We start from the raw sequence: 16,069 nt of genomic DNA, 5'->3' as shown, positions 1-16,069 counted from the left end.
AATGGATGGGGAGGATTTCACTCGTCCTGTGAATTCAGATGCAGTCAAGAAATACTTCGCCTAAAAAAAACAGAATAGCTCGCTAAGTTGAAAACCCGAAAGGGCGGCTTAGACAAAAATGAGTGTCTCGGTGGATTAGACCCGAAAGGGCGATCCAGGCAAAAGTTAGAGACTTGAAAAAAAAGAGTATATTTGCATCCCGCTAGATTGAGTACCTCATCCTGGGGCAATCTAGGCAAAAATTAGGGATTTGGCAAGTAACTGCATTTTGACAAGACTGTGTTCTACATCTGTCATCTATCAGAGATTCCTGTTCATTCGTCGTCAATTGAAGCTTCGAATACATCGAATCCGGGATTGGTGGAGAAATGGTCATTATGTTCAATGTAGCCCTCTCCAATATATATCACCAATTTTGAACTTGTAAAAATCTATGGAGTCTTGCCATTTGCAGGCTACCATTCCATCAAATAAATTTGAGCCTTTATCCAATTATTTGTACTCTTATTTGTTTCAATTCAACAAATATTTTGCATGTTTTAATTGATAAAATATCATTGTTTTCAAAATAAATAAACTTTTCACAAAACAGCTTTTAAACAAAGTGAACATTCATAATGATCAAAGGATACTCAGGAGACTCTCAGTGCTCTCCCAAGGGTGGTATGATTCCCAATAGGGTAAAACATTTGTTCACATCCCTAGCATTTGATCAACGATTTATTCGCACTCCAGATCTCCAACAAAGCAGTAATTTTCTCCCCTCGGGTGTGTTCTCTATGGAAGAGTGGATTTGGTGATTTCTTCCTCAGTGAAGTCGTTGAAGCAGTAGTCTTCCCTTCATCTATCAGACAGGCTCCCCAGTAGAGCTGATCATGTGGTAGATTCTTTACCGAGATATTGCTGTTTCCTGGCATATCTAGATCCTAGCTAGAGTGGTTGGTCTGTTGGATCTTGTCTCGATAATGTTATTCCCTTTCAGAGATATTGTTGTTTCTCTGGTCTGCAGCAGGATTTTGGGTGATGGATTCTACCTGTGATAATTCATCCCAAGCAGAGTTGTTGGTGGTTACCTGTGTTGCCAGTTTCCTCCGACCAGAGTTGCTTTTGTGACAGATTCTACTTGCATAATTAAGCACTTCTCCCAGCCGAGACTTGTGGGTTTATCCCTAAGCAGAGTGTTTGTTGAGATGTTCACCACTCTCCCCTCTCAGCGGAAGAACGATCTTTTCTCTCTCAGCAGAGCGTGATCTCTCAATAGACGCCCCTCAGTGGAGTTGCTGATTGATCCCCCAGTGGATGTACTCTCAGTGGTTTTCCCCAGCAGAGTTGTCAGTAGACGCCCCAGTGGAGTTGCTGATGTTGCTTTCTCCAGCAAGATCTCATTCGTTCCCTCGGATGAACCCCTAGCGGAGTTGTTGGTGTGATGAGCTTTATCTATGTTGACCTATCCCCAACAGAGATACTATTGTTTTTGGCATCTGAATCTCCCCAGCACGAGTTGCAGTTGCGGCAGTTTTTGCCCGTGTATTGAATCTTTTCCCCGCAGCAGAGCGACGATTTATCCTCCTCAGCAGGTGTGATCTCCTTGGCGAGTTTGGTACTTGGTGTTTATTTCACCAGTTTCCTCTTATCCCTCAGTGGAATTCCTCAGTGGAGTCGCTATTGGATTCTCCAGTAGGTGTTGCTACAGTATCCCCAGTAGAGTTGCTTGTGTGGCTAGTTCTACTCGTGCGTCCTGTTTTCCTCAGTAGTGTCTGCCTGTGCAGCCGACCCTTCTCCCTAACCGGATTAATTTGATGATCCATCACTCAGAGATTTTGTGTGATTCCTGTGATATCTCTGATTCTCCTGCAGAGTCTATGCTTCTTAGTATCTCAGATCTCCAGTAGATTGGATACTCTCCATCAGAGTTTCTGGCTTTTTCTCTCGAGATGTAGTACCGGACGTTTGATTCCTGGTCCTGTTTGTGTTAGATATGTCTGTTTGTCAGCATTCATCATACATAAACCACGCATATACATGCATAATCATTAACATTCAGATATTCATGTTGCATCTTTTGCCATATATCTTTTGTTTTTGTCTCCTGCTAATTGGTGGATATACATTGCCCCAAGAAGATGGGTGTGTCTGATCCTTCAAAATAGAGTCAGGCCCTTAAGCAGAAAGTGTCTATCTTTCCTGCCATTCCTCCACTGAGTTCTATCCTCGTGGATGACAGTTGCTTTCGTTTCCTCCCAACACACACATTGGGATGGAGTTTCCTATTGAGTTATACCCTCATTAGGATGAGTCTTAATTCAATTTTCCTTTTTGGTTTGATCCTGAATCGGCTTTCGTGACTGTTTGGTGTTCCTCAACAAGGTCACCAATGGTTTTTCACCTTTTTTCCTCAGTGGATTTCTTTGGCTTCTACCTCCAACCCGGTAGCTGTAAGTCATATTTCTTTGGTCTTCTACCTACAAACCGGTAGTTGTAAACCCTACTCTCATCCCCTAGAAGATGTAACCTTTGTGGTTCATTCTGGTTGATGGCGGATCTTGTGGTCGTCTACCCAGCCCGGTAGTCGTAAATCCTGTTGTTTCTCCCCATCGGAGTTTGTGTTTCCCTGCAGTATAAATGAATATTTGCTCACTAACCGGCAATCATTCATCTTATCCCCAGTGGAATTTGCGGTTTTCTACCCAGTCTCGGTAGTCGTAAACCCTATCCTTATCCTCAGCAGAATCTTCAGTCTTCTACCCAGCATCTTGGTAGTTGTAAACCATATTTTCTCCCCTTGCAGAGTTAACCTTGTTGTTCATCCCATCCGATGACAGTTACTCTTCCGTGGTTTTCTACCCACTAACCGGTAGATGTAATCCCCTCCTTGTTGGTTATCATTATCCAGTATTCGATTTTGATATTCCCTTCTTTTTGTGGATATTTGCTCCAAGTAAGCAATTTATCCCCAGCGGGTCCTCTTTCATTCACCGTTTGCCGGTAATGTTTGTTATCCTCTGTTGATTGGTCATTATTATCATACCTAGCTTGGTATCTTGATGCCTTTCTTTTCGGTTGATTTATCCTTTAACAACCTACAACCTGGTTATGGATAATCTTCCATGCGAGTATACTATCTACGTTTTGACGGCTATAGATAATATATCTCATGCACTCTTCGGTCGAAGCCTTTCGTGTTTCCCCATTTGAGTAAGATTCGTTGTCCCTTTTGCGGAATCGAATATTCTTCCCTCTTTTACCCGGATAATTGCCGTATGCTTGCAATTTATCCCCAGTGAGTCATCTTTCGTTTACCCTGTTGTTGTTGGTAACGATTGTTCCTCCTTTTCGGTTGATTTATCCTTTAACAACCTACAACCCGGTTATGGATAATCTTTCATGCGAGTATATTATCTATGTTTTGACGGCTATAGATAATGTATCTCATGCGCTCTTCAGTCGAAGTTTTGTCTTTCTTCAGTTGAGTAAGATTCGTATTTCCTGTTTTGGAATCGAATATCCATCCTTTAACAAGTTTGCTTTTGCTCTCTTCCAGGATGATGAGTGTTTTGGAACACACACCAATTCACGATTTCGGTTGATTTATCCTTTAACAACCTACAACCCGGTTATGGATAATCTTCCATGCGAGTATACTATCCATGTTCTGACGGCTATGGGTAATATATCTCATGCACTCTTTGGTTGAAGCCTTCTGTCCTTCTCCAGTCGAGTAAGATTCGTATTCTTTGTAGATTCGATGTCCATCCTACAAACAAGTCTGCTTTTTCAGCTTTCTTCAGGATGATGAGTGTTTTGGAACACACACCAATTCACGCCTTGGTCGGTCACCTATTATATGCCTACAACCCGGTATCCCTGGTGTTCCTTCCTTTCTGCTCCCTATTATGACCTTGGTCCCCTGTGGAGTCAGATTTTCCTGAGTTGATATACCTTTTTTAGGTCTTCCTCAGATGTTTTTGGTTGATTGATATCTCTCACCCTTATACCGGTCTTAGATATTCATTCTTCCCGAGCGTGTTGTTCTTTCACCCAGTAACCGGTGTTCAGATCACATGTCTCTTTGAGCTTGTTACCCAGTAACCGGTAACACCTCACCCCTTTTGCTTCCCATGGAGAGTCTTTGATAGATTTCCCCATCGGAGTATTTCTGTTGTGATTTTTCCCTTGTGCTGTATTGGCATAACTCCCCAATACATGCATTTTCCAGGCAGAGTTGTCTTGTCAGCTCTTTCCTCCGCCTGAGTCCGGATTTTTATCCGAAGTATCCTTTGTGGATAGTTTTGCTGTATTGGCGTTTTCCCCAATACACACATTTTTGAGTCAGCTTGAGTCTTTCCAATGGATTTGTTCCCTTTGGAAACTTTTTTCCCCAGTCTCAGTCTCTTATTCCCCAGTATAGTCTCCAGGTTCAAGTCGTGGCCTGCTCACGCATTTTTCTTTTTTCTATCCCCATGAGAGTCCCCGTTAAAGTCTTTGTGTCCCTAGTGAGTGTATTACTCCAATGGATTGTATTTCTCCTGACTTTCTTTTCTTCTTTGTAGACACATATCCCCACAGAGTTTGTTTGTTTTGCATACATACATTTGCATCATGAGGTCTCTTAGGGACCAAAATTTGTCTCTTTGTTACTATTTAAGCCCATTCTACCGCGTCGAGATGAAGATTTTAACCTTCACTTCTCCGGCTAGAATGATCTTAAATAGGGACATCTGTAAGACCCCAATTTTGTCCCTAAGATCCCTCATGGCATCATATCATAGCATTGCATAGCCTCAAGGATCTTTGAGCATCTTGCTTTCCTTTCCTTTGGTTGGGATATCCCTGTGAGTGGTTTTGTGATCACCAGGCATTGCTTGCATTGTATATCATTGCATTTCTTGTTTATCACTAACCAAAAGTACCAAAAATATGTCATCTAACATTTGTTTTGCAGTTTAAGCAGTCAAGCCAAGCAATTCAAGGTTTTCCTCTAAGCAAAAGTTGTTGGTATTTTCTTGGTATGAGGACCTCATGACATTATCTTGAGCTTATATGAGCTAGAGGTTCATTTTGGAGCAAATTCCCCAAGAGGTTGAGGCTCAGATTCATCAGACATTGCCAAGGTCATCTGAGGACCATTCAATCAACTGTGCAGTCAATTGAAGACTTTGAGGTGTGGGAAATGATCTGAGACATCCCATTCATGTTCATACAAGGCCTATTCATCATGACAAACATATACCTTGAATATTTTGAAGTCAAATCAAAAGTTTCCCAAAATGGAAAGTGACCTATAATTTCAAGTTTCCAAAAATGGCAAGTTTTTGGATCACATTCAACTCAACTTTCCAACATCAAAGAAGCTTCAAATGAATTTTTGTCCAACATGAAAGTTGAAGATCTCTCTCTCCCATTTCCAAAAAAGTCCAAGATCATGATCATCTGATGAATGGTTGAGAAGTTATGATCCAATGATTGCAAAGTGTGCATGGAACTTCAACATGCCATAACTTTTGATCCACAACTCCAAAATGAGTCACTCTTTTTGCATATTGCTTCTCATGACCTATAATTTCCAAATCCATCATTACATTGCATGAAATGTATTCATATGATCACTTGCCCATGCATGTTCATTTTGGAGGGAAAATGGAGAATTTGAATTTTATTCATCATACATGAAAAATACCATTGCCATTGTGTTCATGAGATGATTTTAAGTGAAAATACACCTCCACATGGTACTGTTCACGTTCAAATTTGCCATGCACCTCACATTTTTCCATTTTGGTCATACACCTCATTTTCACTTAATCTCAATTAACCAATGCAAATTTTGATTAGCAAGGTGATTAGGACAGAGTATAAATGCTAAATCATAACAGAATTCTGATAACAATCACATTACAGAGTATAAATGCTCAAGAACATGAAGATGGAAGTTGCAATTTGATCAAGATCCAAACCTTTCCAAGCTTCAATTCATACATAAAGCTTCAAGTCATCAATATAGGAGTGGATCTGGATCGTTTGAGCACTTGAATCGCTTGGTTTCATCCTCTGCTCTCCAAGAAGGTTGGAATTCGAAACTCCTAATTCTTCTTTTTATGTACATAAACTTGTAGAGCTTTTCATGCTGAGAATTCTGATATGAATTTTGTGGAAAATGGATGAATATTGCATGAGATATGTTGATTTAAAGTTTGATTGTGGAAAATGTTTTTGTTCGATTCTCTTAATCCTTAGAGCTTTAGGCCAAAATAATGTTAGATTTGGAATGTACATGGAATAAGCTTTCGATTGATGTATTGTTTGCACGTTTCTGGAAAAAAAAAATTATGCATGCTACTGTAGCACCACCGTCTCAACGAAGAAGACGGTGGAAACCACCGTCCCAGCCGCCGTCTGCAATAGGCTGTGTTGGCGCTAGGGTTTTGTCCGTGTGTGCATCCACGCATGCGCCTGTTGGCCAAACCATTGGCTCTCGTTCCATTGACTCGCTCGCGTGGCCTTGACTTTGCTGACTGGGACGCCACTTTAATTAATGAAGTGCTGTGTTTTGATCCCAAGCGCATATCTCCCTTCGATTCCTGGCTGTGCCACTTTGTGGATTTATTTTGTATCCAGCGCATTTCCAATTTGCTACATTGTTCGATTCTCCTCTCCAGCATTTTTCAAATTAACCAAACCATTTCTTCTTTCCCTCCATTTTTTCTCATGTATGATTCATCATTTCAATTCTATTTCATTCAACTTTGAAAAATCATAATAATTAGAAAATTAATCCAAATCACTTTTAGTTTTTTGCTACATGTTCATTTGGATGTCTATTTTTTTGTGGTGCTAATTTTATGATTTTATCATTTCTGGATTTTTAATTTTGTTGGCTTATTTGAACATGATGCAAAATGTGACATGTTGTACCAATTCTCTTGTGAAATGCTCATACATTGTCCAATTGCCATGAAATTTGATATGCTGATTCCTAACATGTTGCTTGATTTTTGAGGCTTGGTTGTGAATTTTTATCATTTTCCCTCTCTGTTTGGGACACATGAATGTATGGTGTGACAATGTGTGTCACACAATTTGATGTCATACTTGTTCATTTTCATTGACATGCCAATTGAGCTTTTCTGATTCCAATTTTTTGCATGATGCTTGTGTTTAACATGTTGTATGCACATAAAAAATTTCATGATTGTTTGATTCATTTCTGTTTTAATATGGAATTTTCATTCTTGATGACCAATTGTGTGCTTTGTAATTGCCTTTGCCATATCTTGCTCATGTGATGACTTTGCTTGATGCTTTAGACTTGGTCCTTTTTAGGACATGTTCTTACTTGTTTAAATATGCTTCATGTTGAATATCCACTTCTGTTTTGACTTTTTGCTTTGCCTTTGACCCTAGTCTTTGAACTAGTGGTTTGTACTCACCTTTTGAGCTTTGCCTTTCAGGTTCAAGCAATTAGTTCTAATGGATGATGTGATCTCCTTGCTTGAGATGCAATTTACTTTGTTTAACTAATTTTGATTGTGTTGTAGGTCTTTTGGTGGTGGACTCACTTGAATGATTGCCTTTTATGACTTGCATGTTTTACATATTGGAAGTTGTAACACTGTTGTTTGTTAGTTGTTTGTCTGAATGTGAATACTGATTGTTTAGCTTTTCATACAGGTACATTAGCCGCTTAAGCTCATTACTTGAGCTTTGCTTTGCTTGTGGTTGGTATATCACTTAGGTAACCTCTCCAACTCCATGTAGTCTAGAAGCCCTGTCGTTTCTGTTTGGCAGGTATTTGGCTGAAGTCCTCCTTAAGAGGCAATGTCTGTGATTGTTTATATTTGTGCCATGTGCTTTAAGTCCTCCTAAGTGAAGAGGCAATTGGCAGATAGAAGGGATTTGCAATCAATCCCCTGCTATTCAGTTGAGTCTTTCATATGCTCGCACTACGTGTTGATGCATTTGAATAAACACCCAAAATCTTGTATATAGAGTCAGTCATGTGGAATAGGGTCCCTCATTCTGGACCCCCGCACCTTCTTTGATTCAAGCTCACCCAGGCCAGGGTTAAGAGCCATGAGGTCTAACCCTCATTACCTTTCATCTGCTCACCCTGACGGTCAATGTCAGTGGTTAAGAGCATCTCACCACCCCATAACATTATTGGCTTGTTTGTCAAGGTTGATATGACCCCTTGACTAAAGCCCAATCTTGCTTGAGCCTCTTGGTTGCGTATAGAGTGTGATAATTGATTGCTTGTTTGCTTATCTGTGCATCTTTCATATGTTTGCTTTGCATGCATCTTTGTTTGATTTGTGGAGCTAGATGTAAGACCATTGATTGGCTATCTGTTTCCTATTTTGTTTTGTTTTTGTGGAGTTAGATGTAAGACCATTGATGGGCTATCTGTTTCCTATTTTGTTTTGTTTTGTGGAGTTAGATGTAAGACCATTGATTGGCTATCTGTTTCCAGCTTGTTTGTGGAGTTGGATGTAAGACCATTGATTGGCACTCCGTTTCTGGCTTTTTTTGTTCTCTTATGAGACCCTGCTTACTTGCTTATTGCTTTGTGTTGCCTAATTCCAAAGGAACTTCCTTGGATCATTTCTATGATCTTGAGAAAGCAACTCCTATTTGTGGCTTTGTCCCTTAACCCTCACCCTTTGGTGCTTAACCTTGATCCATGTTTTTCATCTTTAACCCAAACTAGAAATCTTTTATGCAAACATTTTCACTTGTTTTCAAAACTAGAAACCTAGGCCTTAAGCCTCTGATTTTCAAACTCCCATTTCACTAATACTCATTGTAATTGAACTCTAATTCATACTTTGACTTCATTATGTGAATAATTCTAATTGGTTAATTCAACCCACTCAATTGCTTTTGTGGCCCTTGTCCACTTGCTAATAAAGTTTTCATGCATTAGCCATAGATCTGAATTATCTTAGTGGTTGATGTGAATCTCACCTTTGTCCTTAGTGATCGAATTGTAAGACTTCCATGCTTATTATAGGGCATAATCCCTCACTAGCATGTCGAAGCTTTTCTCACATGGTGGACTTGTGGTTGTTCAGATCGAGTTTTCTCCCTTTGATAATGAAAGACCTTAAGGCTTTTGTTTAAAATCAATTCACACACATGGTTTTGAAATCTTTTAGCCGAACTACGGTGTTTTGATCCTTATCTTTCATGAAAAGGTACGTAGGCAATGGGTTCATCCATCCAAACACAAAAATAACTAACTTGTACATTCTTCTCTCATCTTTTCAATCAATGTTTGCACAAAATAATTTCATAAACAATAACCTGATACAACAAGTTGTGAAAAGGGTTCCCTAGGAGTACCTAGGATGTTGTGGGTGCCTAACACCTTCGCATGACATAACCAACCCCCTTACCCAGATCTCTGACCTTTTATTAGTTTTCTTTACAAAACTTCTTAGGCTTTTGTTCGCTTTCTAGCCATTCCTTTGGATAAATAGAAGTGCGGTGGCGACTCTATCTTTGTATGATTTACCTTGGATCTAATCAATATTTCCAATGGTGACGAATACACCACTACACATGCACTCTTAATATGGATATATTCATTTCACAAACTACACTTGCACACTTTACACCCACGACCTCACAAAATCCTCTCTCTCAGTTCTTCATCTCCTTCAAAGGATTTTTGCAGTCTTCATCAAGCTCTTCAAACATTCATCATCATCTTCAGATGTTCTTCATGGATTCTCAGCAACAATCCGTCTACAACTTCTCCCAACAAATGAACTCAACAGAGCAAGCACCCAGTTTTAGCCAACAAACCACTGCAACCACCGGCGTAGTCTCAACTCCAGTCTACAGGGAACCCCACATCCTCGATCGTGAACCCCACATACATCTAGTAGCTCCCTTTGAGAAGCTTGAAGTTCTCTGTGAATCCTTGGTTGATTTCGAAAACATGAAGCGAAATGGCGTCGACCTCACTGAAGAACTGAAAATGCAAGGGTGGGAAACCTACTTTCAACGCCTCTATGGCCCTGTGTACACGAATCTGGTGAAGGAGTTCTGGCGTTTTGCAGACTCAGATGATCACTACATTGTCTCCTACGTTCTGGAAGTCAAGATAGTCATCACTGAAAAATCAATTGCCTCCCTTCTGAACATGGAGAAGACAGGAGGAAGACGCATCTACAACATAAACCCAAGGGCAAAATACTTGTCCCAAGAAATCAACCCTACCATCTTCCAACAAAGTGCTGAAGGCAAGCATTCCAAGAACAAGGAGCTACATCAGAACTTCCGGGTCTGGCTGAAGATCATCTTAGGCACCATCCATCATCGTCCTGCTTCAAACTCTTCTGACTACATCAACACAGATCAGAAGTGTATCTTGTACTGCATTCACAAGGGTCTGAAACTGTGTCTACCTGCACTCCTCTTCAAATACCTCAGAGATTCAATTAAAGACACCAGAAACAACATGAAGACAAGGAACTACATCCCTCTAGGGAGGCTGATATCTGATGTATTGATCGAGAGTGGCCTCGTGGATCACCTAATTCAACTCAGACTCATGGAAGATGTCACCATTGACACTGGAAGACCTCTGAACGCTCGGAATCTGAAGAGCATGGGAATCATTGATCAAGTCAGAGCCAAACCAACACTTGATACCTCCTGGGAAACACTCAGAGATCAGAGGGAGATTCCCAACGGACTCTACCTGTTCTCCAAGATTGACCCTCCAGAGGTAGTAGCCTACTATATACAGGACCTTTCCAATCAAGGAGTGGATATCTCTAACTTCACAATGGATTAACTTCCTGAGCATCCACCTAACTTCATGAAGAGGATGCGGGATCCCTCTGAGAAATCCAAGCAGGCGAAGAAAGCTAAGCTGGGAGAATCCTCTAGATCAAGACCCCTAGTTCCTCTGGTTGGCTCTCCAGGTAAGTATGTATATCTCCCTCGCTCTGTCAAAATTAAACCAATTGCTTCTTCTCTTCCCCAAACAACTCCCATATACACCTCTGCTGAAACTCCTCCTTCAACCACCAGATCTTTTAACCCACCTTCTCTGAAATTCAACCTCGCCACCACAACGTTACCAGTTTCAGAAGGAGAAATGCTGAACGAAACCACTTCACCATCACCATCTCCTCAATCCCCACCTTACTACGAACTCTCCTCTGACACCGAACCATCTGACCCCCAATCTCCCACTCTAGCTCAGCTGCAAGCCCGTGCTCTGGCCTCTCAACAACTATCACACTCTGAACCTACACCAGACTTTCCTTCCCCACCTCCTGAACATCCAAATCACACCACATATGAACCACCTCAAACACCACCTGCATAACAACCAACCCACTCTGAACCACAACCAACCCAACCACCATCTGAATAAACCCCACAAACTGAATTATCCTCACAGTCACGCTCTGACATTCCACCACCCATCACTTCCGCTGACCCAACAAATCCCACACTTAATCTAAGTGCCCCAAACTCACCCTCCCCAACCTCTGCCACTGAACCAGAAACTACCCTTCCTACCCTTGAATAAGCAATCTAGGTTTTCGCAGAGTCTTCAGTTGAGAAGGTCAAGTCTCTGACCATCAACTTTGGTATCAGTGATGATCCCTCTGCTGTAAGGATCCACTGGAACAGAGTGATAAGTTGGATGACCTCTGAAGCCTTCAAGCTGAAAGGCCTCTCTGAACTTGTCCGCAACGACTTCATCAGAGACACTGGTATTAGACTTCAAGAGCGCCTAGCCAGATAAGTTGAAGAACGGGTAAGGAAGGAAGGTGAAGAGAAAGCGCGCCAAGAAGAACTTCACAGGATCAGAGAAGCTGAAGCAAAGGCTGCTGCTGATGCTGCTGCTGAGGCTGATACAAAAGTTTACGCTGACGCTGAAGAAGCAGCTCGCATTGCTGAAGAAGCTGCTGCCAAAGCCAACGCTGATAAACTGACTCAAGGGGAGCACTCCAACTCTGGGTTCGTCCCTCTGGTCTTGAAGACTCTAGAGGAATTGCAGAAAAAACAATAGGTAGTTCGGGCCAGGCTGGATCAACAGGACTCAGTCAACGTCAACATTCAGAACATGTTGTCCCAGCTGCTCCAAAGGATGCCTCCGCCTCCAAACCCTTAGGCACCTAGGCTATTTGCATGTTGCTTTCTCTGTTTTGTTGTTTTCTCTTTGCTTTCTGCTTTCTAACATATGTGCTACTTATCTGTAAATGCCTTTTATCAATATCAACTTTTTTTTGCTATGTCTTTTTGATTCTGACAAAAAGGGGGAGAACTAAAACAACTCTGATGAAAACATAACTAAATCCTCTCAAGCACTGCAAACATTTTCAATAAACTTTTACTAAATCAATGACTAAAGATATGCAGGAAAGTAGCTAAAGCACTAAACCAAGAAAGGTCCGGTAAGAACTTCTGAGTTATCCAAGGATCTAACTCAGGGGGAGCCCACTGTACTATCTGATCTAAGATTTTCTTTAATGTTTCACCTTTACTCTGTATTGTTTTGTCATCATCAAAAAGGGGGAGATTGTAAGAACAAAGTTGGTTCTACAATATATCTCTAAGATTTTGATGATAATAAAAGATGAAACAAAAATGGTACTCTAACAAGATTTTTTCTTAGTGTGTAGAACTCTGATCAAACATCAGATAGAGAATTACATCAGATACAAAATATTCGATTATTAGATGTTACTCAGAAAGAATGTGTTCAGGAGGCTCTGATTCTGACCAACGCAGATACCAGCGCAACATTAAGAAGTCAGAAACTCCGATCAAAGAATACTGAATCCAGACTTGGAATCTAAAGAAGTCTAGAGCATTGGGAAGCTCTGATGTGGTTAGACATAATTATCCTCTGAAGGCAAACTCTGATCTATCAAGACTCTAACGAAGACTCACCAGCTCAGAATGCGTAACCGAAAAGAAATCTCAACTTGGAAAAAAAGTATTTCGAGAAGGAAATAATGAGGCGTGCAAAATTGTTTTAGAAAGAAACAAAGAGAGTAATGACATTAAACATTCTTTAATGACCAAGATCCTGTCATCACTCCAATAGTCCTTCTCAATGACTATATAAAGGAAGGAATACCTGACAAGAAGATAGACCTGAGACACACAAGAAAAAGGAAAACTCTCAATTTCATTCTTATCTTTCATGAGCTGCTGCTCTTACGTGAAAAGCTATTGTTCTTACAATTCTGTAATTCTTGCTTATTTGTTAGAAGCACTTTACATTACAATTTATACTCTTGCTTGAACTACTTCCTCAAGTGACTCTACGTTGTCTGAATACTTAAGAGGAATGAGAGATTATTCTCTTAGACGTTTGGTTTTGTAATCTTTCAAGATTAATGGATTAAGTCCTTTTTGAAGGAGAACTCACCTTGGCCGGGTGGACTGGAGTATCTTTGAATTTCAAGCGAACCAGTATAAAATTCTGTGTCATCTCTTGTTTATTCTGTGTGTGTCTGATTTCTGAAAAAGTTTTTATTTCTAAAACAATTCAAACACCCTTTCTTGTTTTTCTCAACCTTCACTATTGACAGAAGCTTACACACTTAACCGTTTTCCATCCAAAAAGGTTGAGAAGACACCATATGAGATATGGAGTGGTAAGAAACCACATATGTCTTACATGAAGATTTGGGGTTGCGAAATTTATGTGAAACGACATATTTTAACTAAGCTTGAGCCCAAATATGACAAATGCTTATTTGTGTGGTATCCTAAAGAAACAAGAGGGTATTACTTCTACAATCCTTCTGAGGGCAAAGTGTTTATCGCTCGAACTGGAGTTTTCCTAGAGAAGGATTTTAATTTCCAAAGGAATCAGTGGGAGGAAAGTAGAGCTTGAAGAAATTCAAGAATCACAAAGCATTGATACACCTATGGAGGAATTAGAGCAGGAAACACAAGTAGTTGTGGAAGAGCAACCTGCTCAAGTAGAACAAGACCAGCGTAGGTCAAGCAGGATACGTCACCTACCTGAGAGATATGGATATCTCATAACTGATCAAGGTGATGTATTACTCATGGATCAAGATGAGCCTGTGACCTACCAAGAGGCCATAACTGGTCCCGAGTCTGAGAAGTGGCTAGAAGCCATGAAACCTGAAATGGATTCCATGTACACAAACCAGGTTTGGACCTTGGTAGAGCCTCATGTAGGAGTTAACCCTATAGGATGCAAGTGGGTATTCAAAGAGAATACTAACATGGATGGTAAGGTACATACCTATAAGGCAAGACTAGTTTCAAAAGGATATAAACAAATTCATGGGGTTGACTATGATGAAACATTTTCACCAGTTGCAATGCTTAAATCTGTTCAGATTTTACTTGCTATTGTTGCATATCATGGTTATGAAATATGGCAGGTGGATATCAAAACTTCTTTCCTTAATGGGAATCTTCTTGAGGATGTGTACATGACACAACCTGAAGGATTTGACATACCAGAAGAAGCCCAAAAGATATGTAAGTTACAAAGATCAATCTATGGATTGAAGCAAGCTTCCAGAAGCTGGAATCTTTGTTTTGATGAAACAGTAAAACAATATGGATTCATCAAGAATGAAGATGAGCCTTGTGTCTATAAGAAGGTTAGTGGGAGCATGATCGTATTCCTGGTATTATATGTAGATGATATATTACTCATTGGAAACGATGTCCCTACCCTACAACAAGTAAAGTCTTGGTTGGGGAATTGCTTTTCTATGAAGGACCTAGGTGAATCAGCCTAAATATTAGGAATCAGGATCTATAGAGATAGATCACATAAACTGCTTGGCCTAAGTCAGATTACATACATAGACAAAGTGCTGAGACGCTTTAATATGCATGATTCCAAGAAAGGATTCATACCTATGCAACATGGCATGTGTCTATCAAAAACACAATCCCCTTCAACTAAGGAAGAAAAGGATCGTATGAATAAGATTCCATATGCATCTACAATATGATTTATCATGTATGCCATGTTATGTACTCGACCAGATGTCTCGTATGCTTTAAGTGTAACGAGTAGGTACCAATTTGATCTCAGTGATGCTCATTGGGTAGCTGTCAAGAACCTCCTTAAGTATTTGAGAAGGACTAAGGACTCATTCTTGATATATGGAGGTCAGGAAGAGCTTGCTGTAATTGGATACACTGATGTCAGCTTCCAGATAGATAAGAATGACTTTAGATCATAATCTGGTTATGTGTTTTTCTTAAACGGTGGCGCTGTGAGCTGGAAAAGTTCAAAGCAAGATACAGTTGCTGATTCTACAACTGAGACTAAGTATATTGCTGCCTCAAGTGCAACAAAGGAAGATGTTTGGATCAAAAAGTTTATTAGTGAACTTGGCATAGTTCCTAGCATTGTGGATCCCATTGATCTCTATTGTGATAACAATGGTGCTATCGCACAAGCTAAGGAGCCTAGATCTCACCAATGATCCAAACACATACTTAGGCGTTATCACCTCATTCAAGAGATAATAGATAGAGGAGATGTGAAAATATGCAGAGTACCTACACTTGACAATATGGCTGACCCACTGACAAAGCCTCTTGCGCAGTAGAAGCATGATGGCCATACTAGATCTATGGGCATTAGGGGTATGCCTGATTGGCGGTAATGCTAGTGGGAGATTGTTGGTGTAATCCCTAAAGGCCAATACTTTTGGTACTTGTATCGAATTATTTATTAATAATAAAAGGCTTTTTCTTTATTATGTTTATTTAATAAAGTCCCTAGAATAGCTAGTCTGTTTAATGTATCAAGTGTGACTTAATCATGAGATCCCATTAAATATAAGGACATTATTCTTAAAGTATCCGTAGTTGAGCTTTGTTGTGAAGTGGGATAACATTAAAGCATTAAGACTATTATGTATATAGACTGATGATCACATCTCATGGATCATGGATAATGAGTTATCAAGTCTTAAACATAAGTATGAATATTGAGAGTAATATTTATACTGGATTGACCCGCTATAATAATACTATATAGAATGTTATGCTAAGTGTCATAAGTTATTCTCATGGTGACAACGGTGTA

At 40.1% G+C, this 16,069-nt stretch overlaps 1 protein-coding gene across 1 annotated transcript; it reads left to right on the top strand.

The window, feature by feature from the left end:
- The first annotated feature begins 10,825 nt into the window (after positions 1 to 10,825).
- Positions 10,826 to 11,341, top strand: LOC127136266 (leucine-rich repeat extensin-like protein 1). Its single transcript, XM_051062848.1, has one exon. It carries the CDS (start codon positions 10,826 to 10,828, stop codon positions 11,339 to 11,341), a length of 516 nt encoding a protein of 171 aa, XP_050918805.1.
- The last annotated feature ends 4,728 nt before the right edge of the window (positions 11,342 to 16,069 follow it).

This window comes from Lathyrus oleraceus, chromosome 4, assembly GCF_024323335.1.
Source record: "Lathyrus oleraceus cultivar Zhongwan6 chromosome 4, CAAS_Psat_ZW6_1.0, whole genome shotgun sequence".
Lineage (NCBI taxonomy): Eukaryota > Viridiplantae > Streptophyta > Magnoliopsida > Fabales > Fabaceae > Lathyrus > Lathyrus oleraceus.
The sequence above is the reverse complement of the archived record's forward strand: the minus strand, read 5'-3'. Positions and strand labels throughout refer to the sequence as shown.

Excerpts from the sequence above, each read along its gene's own strand:
- LOC127136266 (XM_051062848.1), top strand. The coding sequence starts at position 10,826 with ATGAAGAGGATGCGGGATCCCTCTGAGAAATCCAAGCAGGCGAAGAAA.